At 37.4% G+C, this 21891-nt stretch overlaps 1 protein-coding gene across 1 annotated transcript in view; it reads left to right on the top strand.

The window, feature by feature from the left end:
- The first annotated feature begins 13105 nt into the window (after positions 1–13105).
- LOC150075508 (uncharacterized) overlaps positions 13106–21891 on the top strand; it is a 31058-nt gene continuing 22272 nt past the window's right edge. Inside the window, exons 1-2 of the mRNA XM_090388522.1 lie at positions 13106–13195; positions 18158–18372. Coding sequence (XP_090244648.1) covers positions 13171–13195; positions 18158–18372 — 240 coding nt within the window. The 5' untranslated portion in view covers positions 13106–13170. The remainder of the gene's footprint in view (positions 13196–18157; positions 18373–21891) is intronic.

The raw sequence follows: 21891 nt of genomic DNA on the forward strand, positions 1-21891 counted from the left end.
CTCGATACAGGTTGTAGTACATGATTCGGTTAGCTCAGTAATCCTTGTGGTTCATCAATTTAATTTTGTAGCCATTAATTAAAAGTATGGAAGACTATCATAAATATCCTTGGAGTACAAGTGCCGCATATTTCAAAATTGCAGTTTTACTTAAATAATTTTTTATTTAAGTTTTACTTAAATGCCATTCTTCCACCAGTGCAAAACTTAGCTCATCAAGTGACCGAGGAGTTAGCTGTAAGTGTGCAAAGTGACACCCAAGGGAGTCCCAAACATGTTCGATTGTATTTAAGTCTGATGATTGTGCTGGCCTCGCCAGTCGTTGGTTATTTTCAGCTTCAACATTTCTCCAGCAATTGAACTCTGTATACAGTGGTGTTGTCGAGCGTGAAAAGAAAATCTGGGCTAACTGCACCAATAAATAGTCGCACATAGGGGTGGAGAATCTGTTCTCGGTAACTCTGGGCAGTTTCGGTACCCCATTCAACACATGAAGAGAGGTACAGCTGTTGATTATTACTCCACCACACACGAGAATACACCTGCATTGCAAGCATCCCTTTCTAAGAAGTTGGAGGGATGGTACCGCATTCCTGGTTGTCTCCAGATGAATTAACGTCTATAATCGGCTAAAACGTTTTGTAGGCTAAAACGGGAGTCATCAGAAAAGAGAATTGTACCCCATTTGTCAGCGCTGCATGTCACTTGGTCATGCACCAGTTTCAATGAGCTCTGCGGTGGATTGGGGTTAACATGATACAAACCATTGGCTTCTTTGCATAAAGTCTACTTGAATTCCTTAACACATTCCGGTTGAAAATATTTTCGCCTGTGCTCACAGCAGTCTCAAAAGACAATTGATGACTGGATATTGTAGGGTTCCGTCTTCTTTTAGAGCCAGATAGTTGTTTTGGTTTGGTAGATGTAGCTCTCGGGAGACCTTGCCCAGCTTTTCCCCTTTCCCTTTTCCCCATGAATTCGCTCGAAACGTGTCTTCCTTGAATTTATTTAAGCTATCAACGGTTCCAGCTGTCAAGTATCAACTGACGTGCCATTTTGGGTAGTGAAGATGTGGCTATCCCACTGAGAAATCAAAAAAAAAAAAAAAAAAAAACGGGATTGAAATGATGTTGTCGCAACCCGAGTTTTTATAGGCATGAATAATTCGCATAATGTGCTGCACTGAAAAGTGGTAGATCGATATGGTGGAGTACCTTAAGGGAAAAAAAATTTTCCTTGAAAGTTACTTACTACTGAATGCCGAACTTTTGAGGTTCTGCTGTTGTTGTCCTAGGGTTTTCGTTTCGGAGCATCAGCCACTAAGGCCATATTATTTCGTGTATATTGTCTGTAAATTCCATTTTCTCTGGTTGATTTTCTGTTTTGCTGGAAGAAAAACCCGATTGTCCGGGAGAAAAAAATATGGCACCCGAGCTTGATCCCGACTAACTGAGCACCGCTTTGAAACAGGCTCATATAAATTCCTCACATCATCGAAGGAAGTCGAACTCAAGTCTTTTTCAGATTGTGTGGGGAGGATGCCCATCATGCCAACTGTGCTACATGCGAGGGGCAGGGTTCTACTGTCTATTGCTAAATGATAATTCCAATATCCACACAACGAAGTAATTATCTCTTTTCCATTGTCTTCATTGTGTAAATCTCAACTATAAGATATCAAGAGTAAGGAACCAACCATACTGCTACTGTGCCGATTAAGTGTTGTATGAACAATGAACTGTAGGATTGTTGCTATTCAACTGTTGGCTGTGTATATAAAGAGTTGCAAGGCCAGTCCAGACAGTTGATCTTTTGATCAATTGAGAGATTCGCAGTTGGCAAGAGCTAGCTGCCGGAATTGTGGGCTGGTGGAGGGGCTGAATGGCCGTCAGTTTTCTAGAATCAAGGTTGTCTCATGGAACTAACCATGTCTCTTGGTTTCTTGAGCCAATCATGTTTCTTGAGAACCGTAGGCAGGAGGAGAAACGGGGCTGGTTTGGAGGGGTAATCTGGAGGAGAAATGGGGCTGGTTGGAGGGGTCATATCACAATTTACACTTCAATTTAAAATATACATGAACTACAGAAGTAAAAACAAACCTACAATGAGCAGAATGATTTAGAAACACATTCCAAATAAGAAAAACGGACATAAAATCCTCCAAGATGTATTCACTTAAATACACATGTTTACACAAAATAAAGAAAAGTATTTCGAATTAAAATTCTTGTTTGGTACAATGTATTAAACTCAACTATACACTATCGAAAATGTGTAATTTCGGTACTCCGATAATGATAAATGCTAACTTTGGTGACGAACTCTTGGGAGACAGGTGCTTCCAAATGTATCGATGTTTACGCCAATTACTGGTGTTCGTTTAAATAGCAGTTTTTAAGATTAATAAAAATATTCTCAAACCATAATGCTTTGTTGTTGTTGTAGGCGCATCAATGCATATAACTTTAAAAACAGCATACACGGCCAATATATTGCATTTTCTGCACATACATCTCGGAGATAAAAGCTTTCATGGGTAGGCTTATCTTTTGGAGGAAGTTTGAACGATCACGAGAACACACGCAATTTACAAACATTTTATTTTCAAACTCATCGAACACACCTCAGGGATTCACATTCTGGTGAGTATGGGCTTGGCACACCCAGAGTCCTGAACTGGATATCATTCTTATCTGTTGGTGATTTCCTTCTGTTTCTGACCATTGCTTTTCTCTCTCTCTCTCTCTCTCTCTCTCTCTCTCTCTCTCTCTCTCTCTCTCTCTCTCTCTCTCTCTCTCTCTCTCTCTCACACACTCCGTGGTTAAGTTAGCATTAACATTAGCATTAGTAGAGGCATTTGATGGAAAAAAGCAAGCTCATGCAGTATCAGCCAAAAAAAAAAAAAAAAAACCCACTTCCGCTTCACCCCTCCGTTCGTTCGAAATACTGTCCAGCTGAGCCTTAAATTTCTTTAGGCTATCAACTTCCACAACAAGGGATGGAAGTCTCTTCCACCAACCAACTACCCGCTGGCTAAAGGCAAATTTCCCCACATCTATCCCACATCTGTCTTTTCTCAATTTGAATTTATGCCCTCTCAGGTGATTATTCTGAGTAAGAGGAAGAATCCCATCAGCATTGAGCATGCTCAAACCATTCAAGGCTTTATACACCTCTATTAGATCACCTGGCTGGTGCCTAGTCTACAGACACTGTAATTTGCAAAACTTAAGCCTTTCTTCGTAAGAGCAACCCTTTGTTCCATTCACTAATCTTGTTACCCTTCTCTGTACTCGTTCCAGCAGCTCTTCATCCTTCTTGAAATGAGGCTTCCAGACCTATATACAGTACTCAAGTGTAGCCTGACCATTGCCTTATACAAGGGAATAATCACCTCCTTATCCCTGCTAGAAACATTCCTGTATATCATTGACAAAACACCATGAGCTACTCTTGCCGCCCGTCTGCACTGCTCAGAGAACTTCATATCTGCCTGCACAATTACCCCCAGGTTCTTTTCATTCTCTAGCACTGTCAGTGTTGTCAGTACCACAGAGTTGATACGTTGCTCTGGGGTTGCTGTTTCCCATATGTAGTCCTTTACATTTGTCAATGTTAAACTTCATTTGCCACCTCTCAGCCCGTCTGCTCAACCTTTCCAGATCCTATTGCAGCAACATAGTGTCAGTAGTATCCTTGACAACCCTGCCAACCTCCATATCATCTGCAAACTTGGACATTAAGCTTGATATACCATCATCAATATCATTTATAAATACAGAAACAACACTGAACCCTGAGGGACTCCACTAATAACATTAGTCCACGATGAGCAGTGTCCGTTGATTCCCACTCTCTGTCTTCTCCCCCTCAACCACCCCTTTATCCATAGCAGCAATTTGCCTTCAATGCCACTCTGCTCCAATTTGTGCAGCAGTCTTCCATGTGCAACAGTCTCAAAAGCCTTTCTAAGATCCAAGTATATAATATCAAAGTTATTCCCTGCATCCAGTTCTTTTGTGACTGTATCATAGTATCCAATCAAATTGGTCAGGGAAGACTTCCCCTTAACAAAATCATGCTGTGTCTGAGCTATAACTGAAGTCTTGTCTTGATGATCCTGCAGCGCTTCTTTAACCAGTGCCTCCATTAATTTTCCAGGAACAGAAGTTAAACTCACAGGTCTATAATTACTTGTGTCAGCCTTTGATCCTCCCTTGTAAATTGGGGTCACATTTGCACATTTCCAGTCTGTGGGTACCTCCCCTGAGTCCAAGGAAGCTCTCATAATTATGACTAGGGGTTTGCTTACTTCCTTTGCTGCCTCATTTAATATAACTGGATAGATCCCATCCACCCCGGGTGCCTTTCTTGTGTTTATCTTCAACAGTTTCTCCTCCACTTTACTCCCAGTGATTTCAAGATTCTGTAGCTTACTGCTAGAGTTGAATACACCTCTGGCATTCCCCTCGCTGAATAACTCCTCATGTGTGAATGTCGATGCTAAATATATTTAGTCGGTCTCAGGCTTAGATAGCAAGGTTCGTCCCCCCCCCAGAAATTGGGAGGGGTTTCGTCCAGCAAAACAGGCAAGTCGACCAGAGAACACACGCAAATGCAGACGCAATAAATAAATGGGGAGATATAATCATTTATGGGTGACCCTAATATAATATAATTTGTTTTCTCTCTCAGGGTAATTCAGATTTTTTTTTTTTTTTTTTTTTTTGTGTCTGGTGCAGCATAAGCCTCAGGTTTCCTTGCTTGTACCATATAGCTAACACTACTACTACTAATAATAATAATAATAATTACCGCAACAGCACTAGTGCGGGAACTTTATAGTCTGTGGTCGGATTACCTGTTTTTCTGGATGAATCACTGGAGTTTCTGAGAGAGAAACCCTGTTATCCTCAGCTGAGAGTGACTTACTCATCCATATACTGAATAAATAAATAAAATCCTAGAAGTTCCTTGCCTCGATTTGCAGTAGGGTTTTAAGCGCATCAGCAACTTACTCCATGTTACTCTGTATGTAATATATATCTGTGAATTGCGTGTGTTCTATGGTGTGTTCTAGGATGGAAAAATCAACCTAGCCTTCTCTGAGACCGACGAACCAGGGCCGTGCCAAGCCATTTTAGTACCTGAGGCAAGAATGGAAGATTGTGCCCTACTGTTAATGATGCCAACGTTGGCAATTATTTTATCCTTCTTCTGGCGCCCCTTTCAGCTTTTAACCCGAGGCAAAAGATTCGTTCACCCTACCCTCGGCACGACTCTGCGACTAATTCAGCCAATTTGTGAAAAAGACTAATAAAAATTCCTCTCGTCATTCATAGGATTCGAACCCGGCCTTTTCCATCTGTTGTAGGGAGGACCATAATTATAAGCACTGATAATCTTCTGCCAAGCGCCGTCTTCTTCTGTGCTGCCATCTTCTGTCAAATAAGAAGTCATATAAATATATAATATTTGAACTCGTCTTTCTCTCCGATAGCTTGTACTGTGGCTTAATATATACATATGATCCCTTTTTGGATTTTTCAGGCTTGTTTGATCATGAATTCAAAATTTTCTACATGATCGATCATACTGTGCGCTGTCCATGACTAACAATTCATCTTTTTTTTTTCTCTCCAGAATTGGCTAGTAAACACGCAAAGTTGTCACAGAGTTGAAGTCCTCTTTCGATTAATTAATTAAATTTGTAGTAAAGTTTATGTTTAATAAACATGCAAGTATAAATATATACAATATCTCAGATTAGAAAATATAGTAGGCAATACCACTAAGTCGGCCGTTCTCTCTCTCTCTCTCTCTCTCTCTCTCTCTCTCTGTCTCTCAGTGTAACTCAGAAATTTTTTTGGCTAGTGTAGCATAAGCCTCACGCTTTCTTGCACCATATGGCTAATAACAACAATAATAATAATGCAAGGTGATCACTCAGACTGAGTACACTCATAGACACGACCAGGTAGTCAGGATGATACATCAGAAGCTAGCAAGGAAATACCAGTTGATCAAAGAAAGTGTACCATACTACAAGTGCGAACCCCGGGAACTCCTAGAGACCCGGACACACACAAACTGTACTGGGACCACCTCATAATAACGGATAGTACAGTCCCGCACAACAGATCGGACATAACCCTTGTGGACAAGAAGGAAAAGGCTACCTATCTGATTGACATAGCAGTACCCAACACTGGCAACCTGCAGAAAACCCACGGGGAAAAAATCAGGAAGTACACGAACCTAAGACAGGAGATCAAAGAAATGTAGCATATGCAATAAGTATCGACCATCCCGATCATGGTGTCAACCACAGGTATGGTGCCAAAGACCCTGCATAACAGCCTAGCAGCAATAGGTCTCCCAGCCAACACCTACAAGGAAATCCGGAAAGTCGCAATCCAGAGAGTTCCTCGACCAACAGTAACACCAGACATAACAACAACCACCCTGTGTACTTGGTAACAATACCTGTCACGGGGTGGAATCTCCAATGGATTCCACCTCGTGACTTGGAATCCGGCGATTCCACCAAATGTACTACACAAGAGGGCAGTATCAAATGTACTGCCTTCTTGGGTAGTACATTTGGTAGAATCGCCGTTCTGCCCACACCGGGTGGGAAAAAACCTGAGTTCGAGTCTCGTCAATGACGTTGGGAATATTTATGGGCCTTTTCACACCGTGGCTGAGTTAGTCAGTCTAGGGCTGACTAACTCAGCCACGGTTTCCGGTTTTTTCTCCCAGAAACAGGTTTTTTCATCCAGCAAATAGAATATCGACCTCAGAACACACGCAATTTACAGACAGTATACACGGAGCAATATGGCCTTATTCGCTAATGCTCCTAAACCCTAGAACAACAACAACAACAACTTCCACGTGTAAAATAGATTATTATTTTTAAATGATTGACTCTTAATTGTATTAAATGATAAGAGCACCCCCTATTGTACAGTGTTGGTACTAAAAGGAGGAAGTCATGTGAAATAAAGCTGTTTAGTGTAGCATTTTACAACGAAGAATGAATTTGTATTTAATTGTGTCACAAATCAGCTTAATAAAAATTTTACAAGTGATCCACTATTGAAGGTAAAGTTGAAAGAAAAATATAACTTTCAGGTGAAAGTACTGCATATACTTTTTTATTTGTGTAAGTCACGAGATGTCATGGCTTCTTGCAATTTATATTTTGATTGCTTACAAAATAATTTTCACAGTACGATAACCTCACACAATAATCCCCCATTGAAATTTTAGGGGCATTCTGTAGTAGTAGAAACATATAAGCGTTATTTACAAAATCCAAAATAAAAGTAAACAAACTGGTTTTTTTAAAGCATACATACTTGGTCAGCCTTTTACATGCTAGCTTACATACTTGGTCAGTCTTTTAAATAAGCCATCATACCCACAGAGTTCTTTTCTGAGTGATCAAGTTATAGTAAAAGACTAGGCTGTTGTCATTTTTGTAGACTGCATTTTGTTATAGAATGGCAGTAGTTAAAAACGAAATGTCAGTGTATTGTATAGACCTTGTCATGATGACAGTGGTCTATCTCTATACAAAGTATTTTTAAAGTACTGTATTCGAAAAAAAATTTTGACCTGTAGTATCAAAAATAAGAACTATAAACCTATATCCAATTGGGAATGATTACAAAGCCATGGCTGTTTGAAAAAATGGCTATGGAGTTTTCAGTGGTAAAATTAATAAAAATAAATAAGAATAAGCTCACTTGGACTGAATAAAATTAAAATACATGTCTAATTATTGTTATTTATTCTTTTATTATTTTTAGCCATTGAGAAGTCAATAGCCATTTTTAGACACATTTATGACTTTTTTCCGCTTAGAATATGTCCCATAAGGCCATATTGCTCCATGTATATTGTCTGTAAATTGCATATGTTCTGAGGTCGATTTGCTCTTTGCTGGACGAAAAACCAGAGTTTCCAGGAGAAAAAAACGATAGTACCCTCACCAGAGACTGACTAACTCAGCCACGTTATGAAAAAGGCCCATAAAATTTCTTCACATCACCGATGGGACTCAAACTCGGGTGTTTTCTACCCGTTGTTGGGAGGACAGCAATCCTACCAACTGTGCTACCCGGTACTTATAATATAATGAAAATAGGGCTTATATAAAAATGACACTTGTACTGGCAGAACTTGTAGTCACAACGCAAATCCAGTTTAGTAAGAGTTTGAATTTTTAAATGAACATTAAACATTATGATTTAGATGCAGTTGTATATTAACTAATTGATAACTTTAAGATTATTAAGTCAGTTGCGGTACTTGCTAACTAATTTACAAGATGTCTTATAAACCCCGGGACACTCAATGCAGTATAATCCTGGTAAAATTTATCATTTATAGTTTGCCTCCTAAGTCCCAGAATGAATTTTTGCTGTAGCATGGGTTCACACTTGCCAAACAGTTATGGAGATGCAAAATGAGTTTAGAAAATGGTTTGGTAAAGTACTGCAATCAAGTTTTCATGTGTGGGCAATGCCAGATTTATTTAAATAGGCTGAGGCTTAGATGCACATATTTTTAGAGGCTCTAAAAATAAGGTTAGAGGCAGACACTGGACCAATAATAATTGAATTGTTATCTGCCATCGCAGTGCCTTGGGGACTTGAGCAACTACACTGCTACACCTTGATAAATCTAACCTGGAGGGTGAGTGAAGAAAGCATTTCCTACTGGATCCAGAACTGTGAACTAGAATGGTGAATTCAGAGATCATCTTTGGCACACGCAACACATTGAAGAATCTGTCTTGCAATCGCCAGAAAAACCATCAGATGAATTACAAATGAGCCATGCAACTTAGCATTAGCAGAGGAATACGATGCAAGAAAGCAAGCTTATGCAGCGTCAGCCAAAAAAAAAAAAACCTTCCCATTTCATCCCTCCATTCGTTCCAAATGCCTGTCCAGCTCAGCCTTAAATTTATTTAGGCTATTAGCTTCCACAGCAAAAGATAGAAGCCTGTTCCACCAATCAACTATCCGCTGGCTAAAGGCAAATTTCCGCACATCTATTCTACAACTATCTTTCCTCAATTTGAAACTGTGCCCCCTCAGGTTCTTAGTCTGAACAAGACAAAGAATCCCATCAGCATTCAGCTTGCTCAACCCATTCAAGGCCTTATACACCTCAATCAGATCACCTTGCAGGTGCCTACTCTCCAGGCACTGCAATTTACAGAACTTAAGCCTTTCTTGGTAAGAGCCCCCCCCTTTGTTCCCCTCACCAATCTTGTTGAAAACGAGATGATAATCCCATTATACAAGGCAATGGTCAGGCCACACCTAGAGTACTGTGTACAGGTCTGAAGGCCTCATTTTAGGAAGGATGTAGAGTTGCTAGAACCTATATATCATTGACAAGACTCCATGATTTGACCTGGCAGCCCATCTGCACTGCTCAGCGAACTTCATATTTGGCTGCACAATTACCCCTAGGTTTTTTTCACTTCCCTGAGTGTAGTACCACCCAGTTGGTACGTTTCTCTTTAGTTATTGCAACCTCCTTTATGACTTGATTACAGACTAGTTTATACTTGCCATAGGCCTGTATTGCCTGATACTTTATATTCATCCCATACATTCTTCTTCTCTGCCACTAGCCTCATTAATTCATCTGACATCCTTGAACAGTATTTCTTAGTTGGAATGAAAAGCCTAGTAGCCTCCAAAATTAAGTCCCTGAAAGCTTCCCATTTAGAATTCACTGTTGGTAACATCATCAGTTGATCCCACTGTACTGAATTTAAAAACTGTCTGAGACCTCTGTAGTCAGTCACCTTTACGAAAGCAAAAGCCCTTCCCTTTAGCCTTGATGGTGGTTACATCCTTAAATAATTCCCACATCAATACATTGTAATCACTCTCGCCCAGTGGTTCCTTTATCTGCAGATTCTTAATGCATGAAGAATCGCTACTGTTAATCAGATCAAGAGTGTTACTCCCTCTGGTTGCCTCTCAAACATGTTAGTGTAGAAAACAGTCATCCAACAAATCCACAAAAGTCTTGCCAGTGTGTGAGTGACCAACCCACAAGTTCCAGTCAATGTCTGGAAAATTTAAAATCTCCCATTGTGTAAGACATTCTGATTTACAGGCCCACTCTATTTCTCTGTACATCTGCTCATTATACTCATCAGATTCATTAGGCCTATAACACACACCTACTCTCATTTTTCCTTTCCCAGTGCTTATTTCACACCAAACAGACTCAACACTGCATTGTCCACCAACATCAATTGGATGCACTTCCTTAGATTGTATGTGTTTCTTAACTAACAGCATAACTCCTCCTCCCTGTCTATCCTTCCTATACACATTTTACTCCTCAAATTCCAACTCTGCACTCCTATATCTGTGTGGCACCACATCTCTGATATCCCAACAATATCTGCCTTTAATGTCTTCACTAGCACTTCAAGCTCATCAAATTTATTAACTATACTCCTAGCATCGGTGTACATGCAAGTATACATGCACCTGTTCCTAACCATCCTAACACAGCCCATGTATTTACTTGTTCCACTATGACTCCCAACAGTCCTGGAAATCTCCATTACCTTGCTTTCCAGTCTGCTGCCCATTCTAATAGAAGCAGTGCAAGAATCACTTTTGCCTCTGCCTGCGGCCACTGTTAACCTTTTAGTCTGTGTATCCCCCCAACGCTGCAGTTTCCGACCCACGTAACACTGCCTCAATAGCATCAGCAAATATTCTTGCACCCTTTCTATTTATGTGTATCCCATCCCTGTAGAAACAGTCTCTCCTGTCAACAAGCACAGACCAGGCTGAAAAAAATTCTACCCCTTGAGCCTTGCACAATCTCTCCAGGGCCGAATTGATTGACAAGGCTCTCATTATATACTCCCTCCTATCGTGTCTGGGCAGAATTGCAGACACTTGCACATTCAACCCTAACTCACGACTTTTTTTTTTTTTTTTTTTTTTATGGCGCCTCCGTAGCCAGGTGGGAAGGAGCAGCAGTGCGTAGCATACGCTTCTTGATTTAGACCGGGGTTCGAGCCCGTCACCATCAAATACGGATGATGCGGAAAGGTCAGGGAATGTCCACCGCATATCCCCGGAGCAATATGGCCTTAGTTGCTAATGCTCCTAAAAACCAAATAACAAACAAACAAACAAACGACTTTTTTTATAACTAGTTCCTTTGGGACCAGTGCAACTTATGTTTTGCTATGACAGAAGACTTGAAACTGAGTCCATGCAAGCTTGCTGTTATTTCTATGTTGTCAGACACAGGCCATGAAAGGTTTGCTGCTTGTGAAGCAGTGCTCAGCACTTTATCACACTTCTAAAGAGATCTCAGATTCTCTTCAGTGATGAATACCTATGTACCTATATTTTGCGCCTTTTAAATGTTTAATTTCAGAGTGATGTAAACCCACATTATGTGAAAAAAATTTGTGCCCATCCTGCATGTTATGTTTTGGGCTGTACTTTCAGCTTATCACTTCATTGTACTACATTCCTTTATACCAGTGAATTAGTACAGATTTTTGCAGATATTGGAAAACTATTTAATGCCAGAGTTTATGCCATTAAATAGTTTTCTAATGCCATTAAACAGAGTTTTCTGTTTATACTCCGGGACAACTAAATGGTCAGAGGAGTTCACAAGATAGACAGAATACAAGAAACTGCACCATATTTAGTAGTCACAGGCTTGAACCCCAGTCACTCAAGGCACTTGTACTTATGCACCTGTACGCCTGACCACTTTCTTTTTATTTTGACTTAATTGCTCTGCCTGGTACTCCTCTATACAGACTACAGGCAGCTAATACATGCTAAATTACTCTCACAATGGCAACAATCTTGGCATGAGCAAGTCACTAACAAGCTCTATCAGATAAAGCCTGTAATCCGACATTTGCATGAACTGCAGTGAGGAAGTTGTTCTAGCTTTCCTCCGTATAGAACACAGTCATCTTACGCATGCATTTCTGCTGAGGGCAGATGACTCTCCTATGTGGGAGAACTGTGGCGCGATTTCAACCGAGTGTCCACTTTTTAGACACGAACTTTGATTTATATTTTACTGCTTTTAGTCATCTGGCTGATACACTCAGTCAGATTTTATCCGACAATGACCACGTCTGCTATTTTTTACCTTTTATTGTTATTTATTTATTGATAAATCTTTTGTACCTTTTATACCTATGTCATTATATATTTTTATCATTATATAAATATATATATTACTATGTCACTGTAATATATATATTTATATATATATTACGGTGACCTAATTTATTAGGTCACCGTAAGCTTAAATTTTTTATATATGACCTGTTTTTGGCACATTATAGCCATAGTTGCCAATGCGCCAATAAAATCCAAACCAAACGAAACTTGATTACTCGGCATTAAAGTAAAATTATGGTGAAAAATCGAACAAAAATTTTAAAAAATACAAAAAAATTTTGAAAACTGATTCAAAAATAAATACCTTTTTTTTATTATTTTTGAACCAGTAATATCCTCCACATCTATTTTGCATCACTTAATTCGATTTCTTCAACATCTTGATCTGAATTCCAGAAAATTACTATTATTTTGACTTTTGTAAGTTAAAACTGGATAATAATGGCCAACAGGTGCAATGTCCTAATCTGATTTTCAAAGCTATGCTGCTGCTACCTATTAAAACTGCATACTATTAGTTGGAAATGCAGATAAAAGCTAGCAGCTTATGTATACAGGATTTTCAAGACAATACATACATAAACAGACATACTATTTGAAGTGTATTCAAAATCCATGAAAAAATAGATCTGCATACTTATGGAGAAGTTAAGCCTGTGTTAAAAGCAAAGTTCTTAATATTGCTCTAAGTTATGTACCACATAGTGTTTGGTCAAATACACATTGAAGAAAGTTACTGTAATTATTGTTTTCTGAAATTGATTTGATTTATAATATTGATCTAAGTTTCATTGAAATATTAGTATTTCTTAATTACTAATAAATTCTTAATAAACTCAGCTAATTTGCAGCAATGAAAGATTCACAAATGCTTGTTATTTTAGGAAGAGTAAATTGTTTGTTATAAAAGAATGAAACAATAAATGAAAAGGAGAGGCAAGAGAAAAAAATGGCAAGTGGAGGACAGAACCTAGGTAAGCTATGTTCTTTACTTTTCATTATAATGTATTTTTTAATATTGCTGTCATTGTCACTGTTTATGTATTTAGATAACTTTTTCCAGGCTTGAAAAAAATTATTTAAGTAACAATAGGATTAAATTTTTAGATTTAAATTTATGTATTATTCAGTGAAATACAAAAGATATTTGAAACATAAAGAAAGAATGAGTAAAGTCACCAAACACTAAATTATGTCCTGAGGAGAAAGAGAATTCTTTTGCCAAAGAATAAATAGAGAGAGAGACTTATTTGTAGATTTACATAAGAGATGTGGTGCAAACCTACTCCTATATAAAGGCTATCATCATACTATTCAAAGTATTTTGGTCTGTAGCATACTCCACCCTCATTTTCTCTTTGCTTTCAGCTATCTCACACCACACAGATTCTGTGGTAGTGTGCATAAGTTCCGAATCTGGGAATGCTTTAGTTGCACTCAGGCTACTTTTGACAATGACCGTGATCCACTATCCCTCCTGTTTTGTCTATATTACCTAAATACATTACAAATTCCATAATTAAACAAAACATCAATATCCTATTTCTGAGCACAGAAAATTGTGTGTTTTCTGTTAACACTAATAATATCAGCTCTAGTTTTCCTAACAAAGAGGTCAGTCACATTAATTTTATTGACAGCACTCCTGATATTACTGTACACACAATTTAGACTAAGTGGCCTTGTGTTGTTTACTATCCTAATAAATCCTCTGAAGGCATGAAAGTTTGTTATCCTAGCATTAGTTCCCTGTCATTTAAAACACTGCTGCCCTCAAGGCCTCTTCCAAACGATCATTTAGCTCTCTGGCCTTTCATGCCTTATATAATAGCCCTTGAGATGTGTACAAGTGTTACATTTAGCCCTATCATCAGATAAGCACATATCTGTATTACCACTGGCTCCCTTCCTAAGTAGCAGTTTCCCTGAACCCCTTGAGGTCTCCTCAGTGATACTGACAAAGATCCTTTCATTGAATTTGTTCAAATGTATTCCATCTCTACAAAGTAAGTTCCTTCCACCTACATTTGCAGGCCATGCTGATAAATATTCCCCCTCCCCACCAAAGCCTTGCAGAATCCCTCTAGCCTTTAATTAATCTACAAGACATTTTTCAGCATCAAGTCCCCCCCTCCATCATGCCCAGGCAGAATTGCAGACACAAATACATTATCCTAATTCATAATGATTTTCATTGTGTTTTTTCATAATGTTTTTTTAATTTTTCATGCCACCCTACTTTTAGAACATTTTCTTCCAATTTTACAGAAAAAAAACCCCAGATATTTTGTGAAGCAAACCTTTACTGGAGGCTGATTAATTCAGTCGTAGTGAGAAGAAAGCCCAAAAATGTTTCTGCTCTTTCCAATCCAGATTAACTCAATCTCGTGGTTTTCAATCCCAGGTCATAAAAGTCATTGGAAAAGCCAGTAGCAAAAGTGTTAACAAGGCTTCATTTCATGTGTTAACTCCTGGGAGACATACTCTGGTTCTAAGCCACCTATCTTTATTTCATAAAATGCTCCTCTGACAATAGTCACCAATTAAACTATGAAATTTCACAGAATCAAGGATTTTTAGGTATATTTTTGGAAGAATCATCTTGGTATGAGAATGATGTTTTGCGTAGTAGGCTAGATTTTAGATTATCAATGCAATTAATGGTTTTTTGAATATGAGTTGGTTTTTTTTTTGTTTTCTTAGTAAAGTTATTGATACAATCTCTTTGTAGTTAGAAAGGTTAGAGACTAAATATGTTCCATGTTGTTTATGGATAGTTGAGCATTGCTAAATATAAGCATGGGTGTAAAAATTCATTTGTACAAATAAAATGTCAATTGAGAAAGAGGAGCATGTTGTACTGGCACTAAAATGTAAATAGAATTTGTAAGTCAGTGGGGAAAAAAGATCAGTATTGAGTAGGAAGAGAGTGGGTGAATAAACAGAACCTCTAAGGAGTTGAAAAGTATAAGGATAAAGAGCTATCCATCAATATTATAAGAATTGCAAAAAATAGAAGTTAGGCCATAAGATGAGATGGAAGAGCTGCTTACTTAAGAAACTTTAATGCCAACCTATTCAGAATCATGAATAACAGAACTTTTCATATGTCATTTGTGTATAGATGTATATGTATGACATAAGAAAGGGGATTATGCATCAATTGCAAATGATAGAATTCATATTTATTAATGGCAAGGAGCATAACAATGTACATGTTAGCTGCTAGTGGATTTCTCCATTAATCTATCTTTTGTGTTTTGCTTATTGACTCACATCTCATATTGTTATTTGGTGCTGACTGGGCTTGCCGGGTGGGTAAAGTGCCTGCCTGGCAACCCAAAGGTCGCGGGTTCGACTTCCGCCTCGGGCTTGGATCAGAGTAGTGGAAAAACCTTGGGATGTGCATTATGGCCACAGATGGCCGATGTGCCAACAACTAACAAAAAAAAAAAAATTGTTATTTGGTCTCCTAATCAAATGGTTTGCTGAGATGCATCATATTGTGTGCTATATATACACTGCATGTATTCATAAGCTGATTTACATCATTTCATTGTAAACCCTTTCAGTTACACTGATGCAAATTGTTGTACCCAAAGAAAAGCTAAGACTGCAACCCGGTTTGAAGCAACCTTTTAAGAATTTCCTCCATTTACCGCTGAGATTTGAACACAGTTCTCTCAAAACCAGTATGACAATATGGTGAAGAAACTACCATATTGTTATGAAGTACTTTTAATGTACTGGAGGAATTTTTCCTGAGGTTATTTTGACTAATACCGAGTGAGTACCAGGTAGTAGTAGTAGTAGTAGTAGTAGTGGCATGTGATGCAAGAAAGCAAATGTATGAGCTTATGCAGCATCAACCAAAAAAAAAAAAAAAAAAAAAATCACAACATTCCCTCCAAATGCCTGTCCAGTTCCTCCTTAAATTTATTCAACCTATCAACTTCCACAACGACAGATGGAAGTTTGTTCCAGCAATTAACCACCCGCTGGCTAAAGGAAAATTTCCGCACATCTATTCTACATCTGTCTTTTCTTAATTTGAATTTATGCCCCCTTAGATTCGTAATCTGAACAAGTGAAAGGATCCCATCAGAATTCAGTGTGCTCAACCCATTCAAGGCCTTATATACCTCAATCAGATCACCGCGCAGGTGCCTAGTCTCCAGCCACTGCAATTTGCAGAACTTAAGCCTCTCTTGGTAAGAGGATCCCTTCATTCCCCTCACCAATCGTGTTGCTCTTCTCTGTACACGCTCAAGTAAATCTACATCCTTCCTAAAATGAGGCCTCCAGACCTGTACGCAGTACTCAAGCCGTGGCCTGACCATTGCCTTATACAGAGGGATAATCACCTCCTTTTCCCTGCTAGCAAAATTCCTATATATCATTGACAAAACCCCATGACCTGCCCTGGCAGCCTGTCTGCATTGCTCAGAAAACTTCATATTTGCCTGCACAATTACTCCCAGGTCTTTTTCATTTTCTACCACCTTAAGTGTAGTACCACATAGTTGGTACGTTTCTCTGGGGTTACTTCTACCCATATGTAGTACTTTGCATTTGTCAAGATTAAACTTCAGTTGCCACTTCTTAGCCCATCTGCCCAAATTATCTAGATCCTGTTGCAGTAGCACACTGCCATTACTATCATTAACAACCCTGCCAACCTTTGTATCATCTGCAAACTTCGACATTAAGCCTGATATACCTTCATCAATATCATTGATAAATATACAAAACAACAGTGGACCCAACACCGAATCCTGTGGGACTCCACTAATAACATTAGTCCAAGAAGAGCAGCACCCATTGATTACCACCCTCTGTCTTCTAGCACTTAACCATCCTTTTATCCATTGTAGCAACTTACCCTTAATACCATTCTGCTCCAATTTGTACAATAGTCTTCCATGCGCAACAGTGTCAAAAGCTTTCCTGAAATCCAAATATATGATATCAAAATTATTTTTCGCATCCAGTTCCTTTGTAACCACATCATAATATCCTATCAAATTTGTCAGACAAGACTTTCCCTTAACAAACCCATGCTGTGTCTGAATTATTGCTGCAGTCTTGTCTAGATGATCCTGCAATGCATCCTTAACCAGCGACTCCATTATTTTACCCGGAACAGAAGTTAAACTAACTGGTCTGTAGTTACTCGTGTCACCCTTCGATCCCCCTTTGTGAATTGGGGATACATTTGCACATCTCCAGTCTGTGGGAACCTCCCCTGAGACCAAGGATGCTCTCATAATTATGGCTAAGGGTTTGCTTAGTTGCCTTGCCGCCTCCTTTAATATAACTGGATAGATCCCATCCACCCCAGGTGCTTTTCTTACGTTTAACTTCAACAATTTCTCTTCCACTTTGCTCTCGGTTATTACAAAATCATTAAGTATCTTGCTACAATTTGATAACCTGCTGCCATTTTCAAACCTTAATAATTCCTCACGTGTGAATGTAGATGCAAAATACTCATTCAGTTTGTTTGCTATCTGAGCAGGATCATCAACAGTCGAACCATCGATGTCAAGTGGACCGATCAGATTCATCCCCTTCCTTTTAGAGTTTATATAAGTAAAGAAATCCTTGCTGTTTATTTTAGCATCTTTTGCCAAAAGATGCTAAAATAAACAGAGGTTTATTAGAGGTTGTTAAAGATTCCCTACCAGTCTCTGTTTTTCACTTATAAAACAGGTAAACCAATTTTTGAAATGTGCTTTGTAGACTTATGTTTACAAATAATGACCTGAGTTTTTTTTTTTTTTTTTGCTCTAATTCAAATCTGTTATCCAAGGCAAAAGATTCTAACCTTCTTCATATAAGGTTAAAATTCTTTAAAACAACATAATCACAGATTGAACTTCAAATTTCTACTAACCACTGTTGATAAGAAATTTATTTATTTGTATTTTTTTCAGGTGGTGGTACATTATGGAATTCACCAACCTCTGACGAATTGTTGAATTATTATCAAAACATCATTCCAGAATGTAAAAATATACCATACTATATAGTTCCAGGTTCCATTTCTCAAATCGTAGCACAGAGGGTGGATGCTACAACAATTCGTCGATCAGACTGGCAGGATATTGCGGCCGATTTAACACCATCTTTAAGTGTTGAAGAACTTAAGGTTTGTGTTTTTTGCTTCTTTAATTACAAAAGCATACCCTGTTCACATACTATCCTACTGGAACATTAGACACCGTGCTAGTTATTCACCCTCTCTTCTTCTTTAGAATGCATATTTGACAGTACATGATGTGTGATAAATTATGAAAAGTGTACTCTATTCATACATTTTCCTTTCAGAACATTACAGACCATCTTAATAATGCAACTACTTTTTTTATCTGGGATACATATATTACAGCTGTAGTCCAGGGTAACATACATGGATGTGAAGGAACTTAATTACAAAATAGTTTCTTTGTAAAGATATGAACTCATTCCAGCTTAAAATTCACCTGAAAGGAACTAGGTGGTTTAAACTTGTTCCTTTGAAACTGATATTTTGCCAGTATGCCAATGGTGCTCTTGACAATACTGAAGATTAGTAACATAAAAGGTGTTCCTAAACATTGTTGTCAACCAATGGATAGTCTGTGAGACTGCATATAATTGATTCTCTTTTATTCTTCATTGGCCTTTAACATCAACAAATTGTCTCCAACCACAGGACTGTTCTCAGTACACTTTAGATACCATTATGTATGAAAACCCCAAGTAGGTCAGCAGCATCCATGATCATTGAATATTGATTAATAATATTCCTGCTGTACTATCATACTAAGCTCAGATTCACTTAGATTGTGTTGTTGACCCATTCTCTTACTGAGTTGCAAGTGTGCATGCACCCCCCCCCGTCCCCAGTGCATAGCACACGCTTCTTGATTAGACCGGCGTTCGAGCCCGTGACCACCAAATACGGAGGATGTGGAAAGGTCAGGGGATGACCACCGCATATCCCCGGAGCAATATGGCCTTAGTTGCTAATGCTCCTAAAAACCAAATAACAACAACAACAGCACCCCCGTCCTCTAAATATCCAACTGCTGTACAGGTACAGGTGCATGGCTGTCTTTGACAGAATGGCCAATTCCTTGGATGTCGAGGAAGTGTATCTAATAAATGGACCACTATTGTGATGCTGTTTATTCAGTAGATAACATTTTTAAATCCACTAATCTTTCCTGTAACCATAAATAATTTATTATTGACACATTAACTGCAACACACATTTGCATTTGAAATACACCCAAACGGTGTGTTGTAAGCTTAAAGGCACATGAAATTAACAACTACTCAGTATTGGCATACTAGCTAAATGCTTTGTAGTAAAGTTTGGCTTTTGTTTATAGACTCGGCACATGGTTTTTGTTTTTTGCTCATGTTGTTATAAAATTTTAAGATTTTTTCTGATTTACATCTCAGCACAAAAATAAGTGTTCAGTTTTAGCAATGAATTCCAAACTTTAATTTCCAACCATTATGTACAAATTTTTGGAATGCTGGGGATGTTGGAATGTTGATTTTTTTTCATTCTGAAAATTACTGCATATTAGACGAGTTCTCATATTTTAGGTGGATGTGAATGTGTTAATTCAATTTATAAAAAGAAATTACAGCTATAAAATAAATTAAATTACTATGAATATTTCAGTTTTTTATGTCAGATATGGGTGTTAGACCATTCACCTATAACAAAAGTTAATGTGAAAATAATTTTTTGTGCATTTTTAATTATATTCATAAACAATATATATAGTAATTACCAGATTACTAATTAAAATCGTAAGAGCGATAAAGCTCAATATGTCTTTCTAATATTATTATTATAAACTATAAAAGGAAACCTCATACCTTTATAGGAACAGAATTCTCTCAATACTCACGTTAGAACGATTATGTGATTATATAATTATACGAATAAATGTCCCATAATTAATATTAATTAAAATCAGTTACAAAAAATACATTAAAATTTTATAAATAAAGACATTAAAAGATTGTCATGCATTCAATTCTCATCCCCAACACAACGCATCAAGAAAAGCCAGGAGAAGTCCACAGCTATCAACACCCCCAAAAACCAAACCAAACCAATACCACATGTTAACATGAGAACTGAAAACAATTGTCAGATTTATCCTTAAGAAACATAAAATAAATATACATCAAGTTAAAATATCTAAAATCATAAAATTGTCTAAACTTCTTATAAGGAACCAAACTTATTCGGATACATACACTCCATGCTCACAAGAAGTAAAGTGTTTTTTGTGAATGATACCTTCCCCTTTTTATATCTAAACCTATCTACTACCTGATACGAGATTATTTTTAGTAACCAATGTGTGAATTACCATTCACAAATGCACATGAAAGTCCAAGAGTCCGAAATAGTATAAGGCCTACGAACATTTATGGAATTTGCATTTAACCTCATTTCAAGAGTTTCAGCAATCAATAATTTAATATATTCATGTTGCTTATTTAAAACTTTCGCTTCAGTAAAAAGGAAAACATGGCTATCATTGATAGCATGGAAAGCAAGTTCCGAGGCACATGTCCTTCTTGCCCTAACTGATGCCACACACACGTTGTATCCTCATTGAAAGATAATTTTGTGTCAAACCAATACGAGGGTTAAGAAATGCAAAAAATAGGGAGGGCCTAGGGACCCTTATATACCTAAATTATCTAAAGAAGAGAGTGTTGGTCTACGAAAATTAAGACAGAATATCAATATAATTATACAGAAAACAGATAAAGGAGATATAGTAGTTGTTTTAAATAAAAGTGATTACATAGACAAACTTATGAATATTGTATCCAATAGTTCCACTTACTGATTGGTAGAAAAAACAATGTTTGATGACTTAATTAAACAGTTTAATAGAATGTTAACTGAATATAGGAAAAAAGATTATTTTCAATGGCACTGTTAAAAAATTTAAAAGATAGAACTAATAATGTACCCACTCTTTTTGGGCAGGTTAAGTTGCACAAAATGGGACATCGAATTAGACCCATTGTCTCTTATAAAAATTCAGCTTTTTCATCACTTGCGACATATTTATATGGGATTATTAAACCTTTACGTCTGACATTCTAGCATTTAGTATAAAGAATTCAGATATATTGTTTAATCAGTTAAAAGAAAAAGTTAAATACAGATGATAAATTATTTTCCCTAGATGTAGTTTCTTTGTACACAAATCTACATGTCGAGTATGCATTAGACACAACGTGGGATCTAATTAACAATTATTCAGTAATTTTAAATAAGTCTAATTTACCAATAACTGAAATATTTTACCTAATTAAGTTTCTTGTTCAAGCCAATTATATTTATTTCCAATCCAAAATTTATCTTAATAAAATCAGACAGTTATATTTAACACCATTTCTTCCAAGTCTAACATTTTATGGTAGATACTTATCTTAATCATTATGAATGATGATGTAATAAATAATGTTTTGGTTTTATTTAGTAAGATACATACCAGACTTAATTTTACTTTAGAAATGGAAAATCCACAGAAAAAAGCTCTAAACTTCCTAAATTTCACTTTAACTAGAGTTAATGAGAATATACATTTTAAAATTTATAGGAAACCAACAAATACTGGCAAATTCTTACACTGTT

Source organism: Mastigoproctus giganteus, chromosome 14 (genome assembly GCF_048544385.1).
Source record: "Mastigoproctus giganteus isolate SK-2022 chromosome 14, ASM4854438v1, whole genome shotgun sequence".
Taxonomy (NCBI): domain Eukaryota; kingdom Metazoa; phylum Arthropoda; class Arachnida; order Uropygi; family Thelyphonidae; genus Mastigoproctus; species Mastigoproctus giganteus.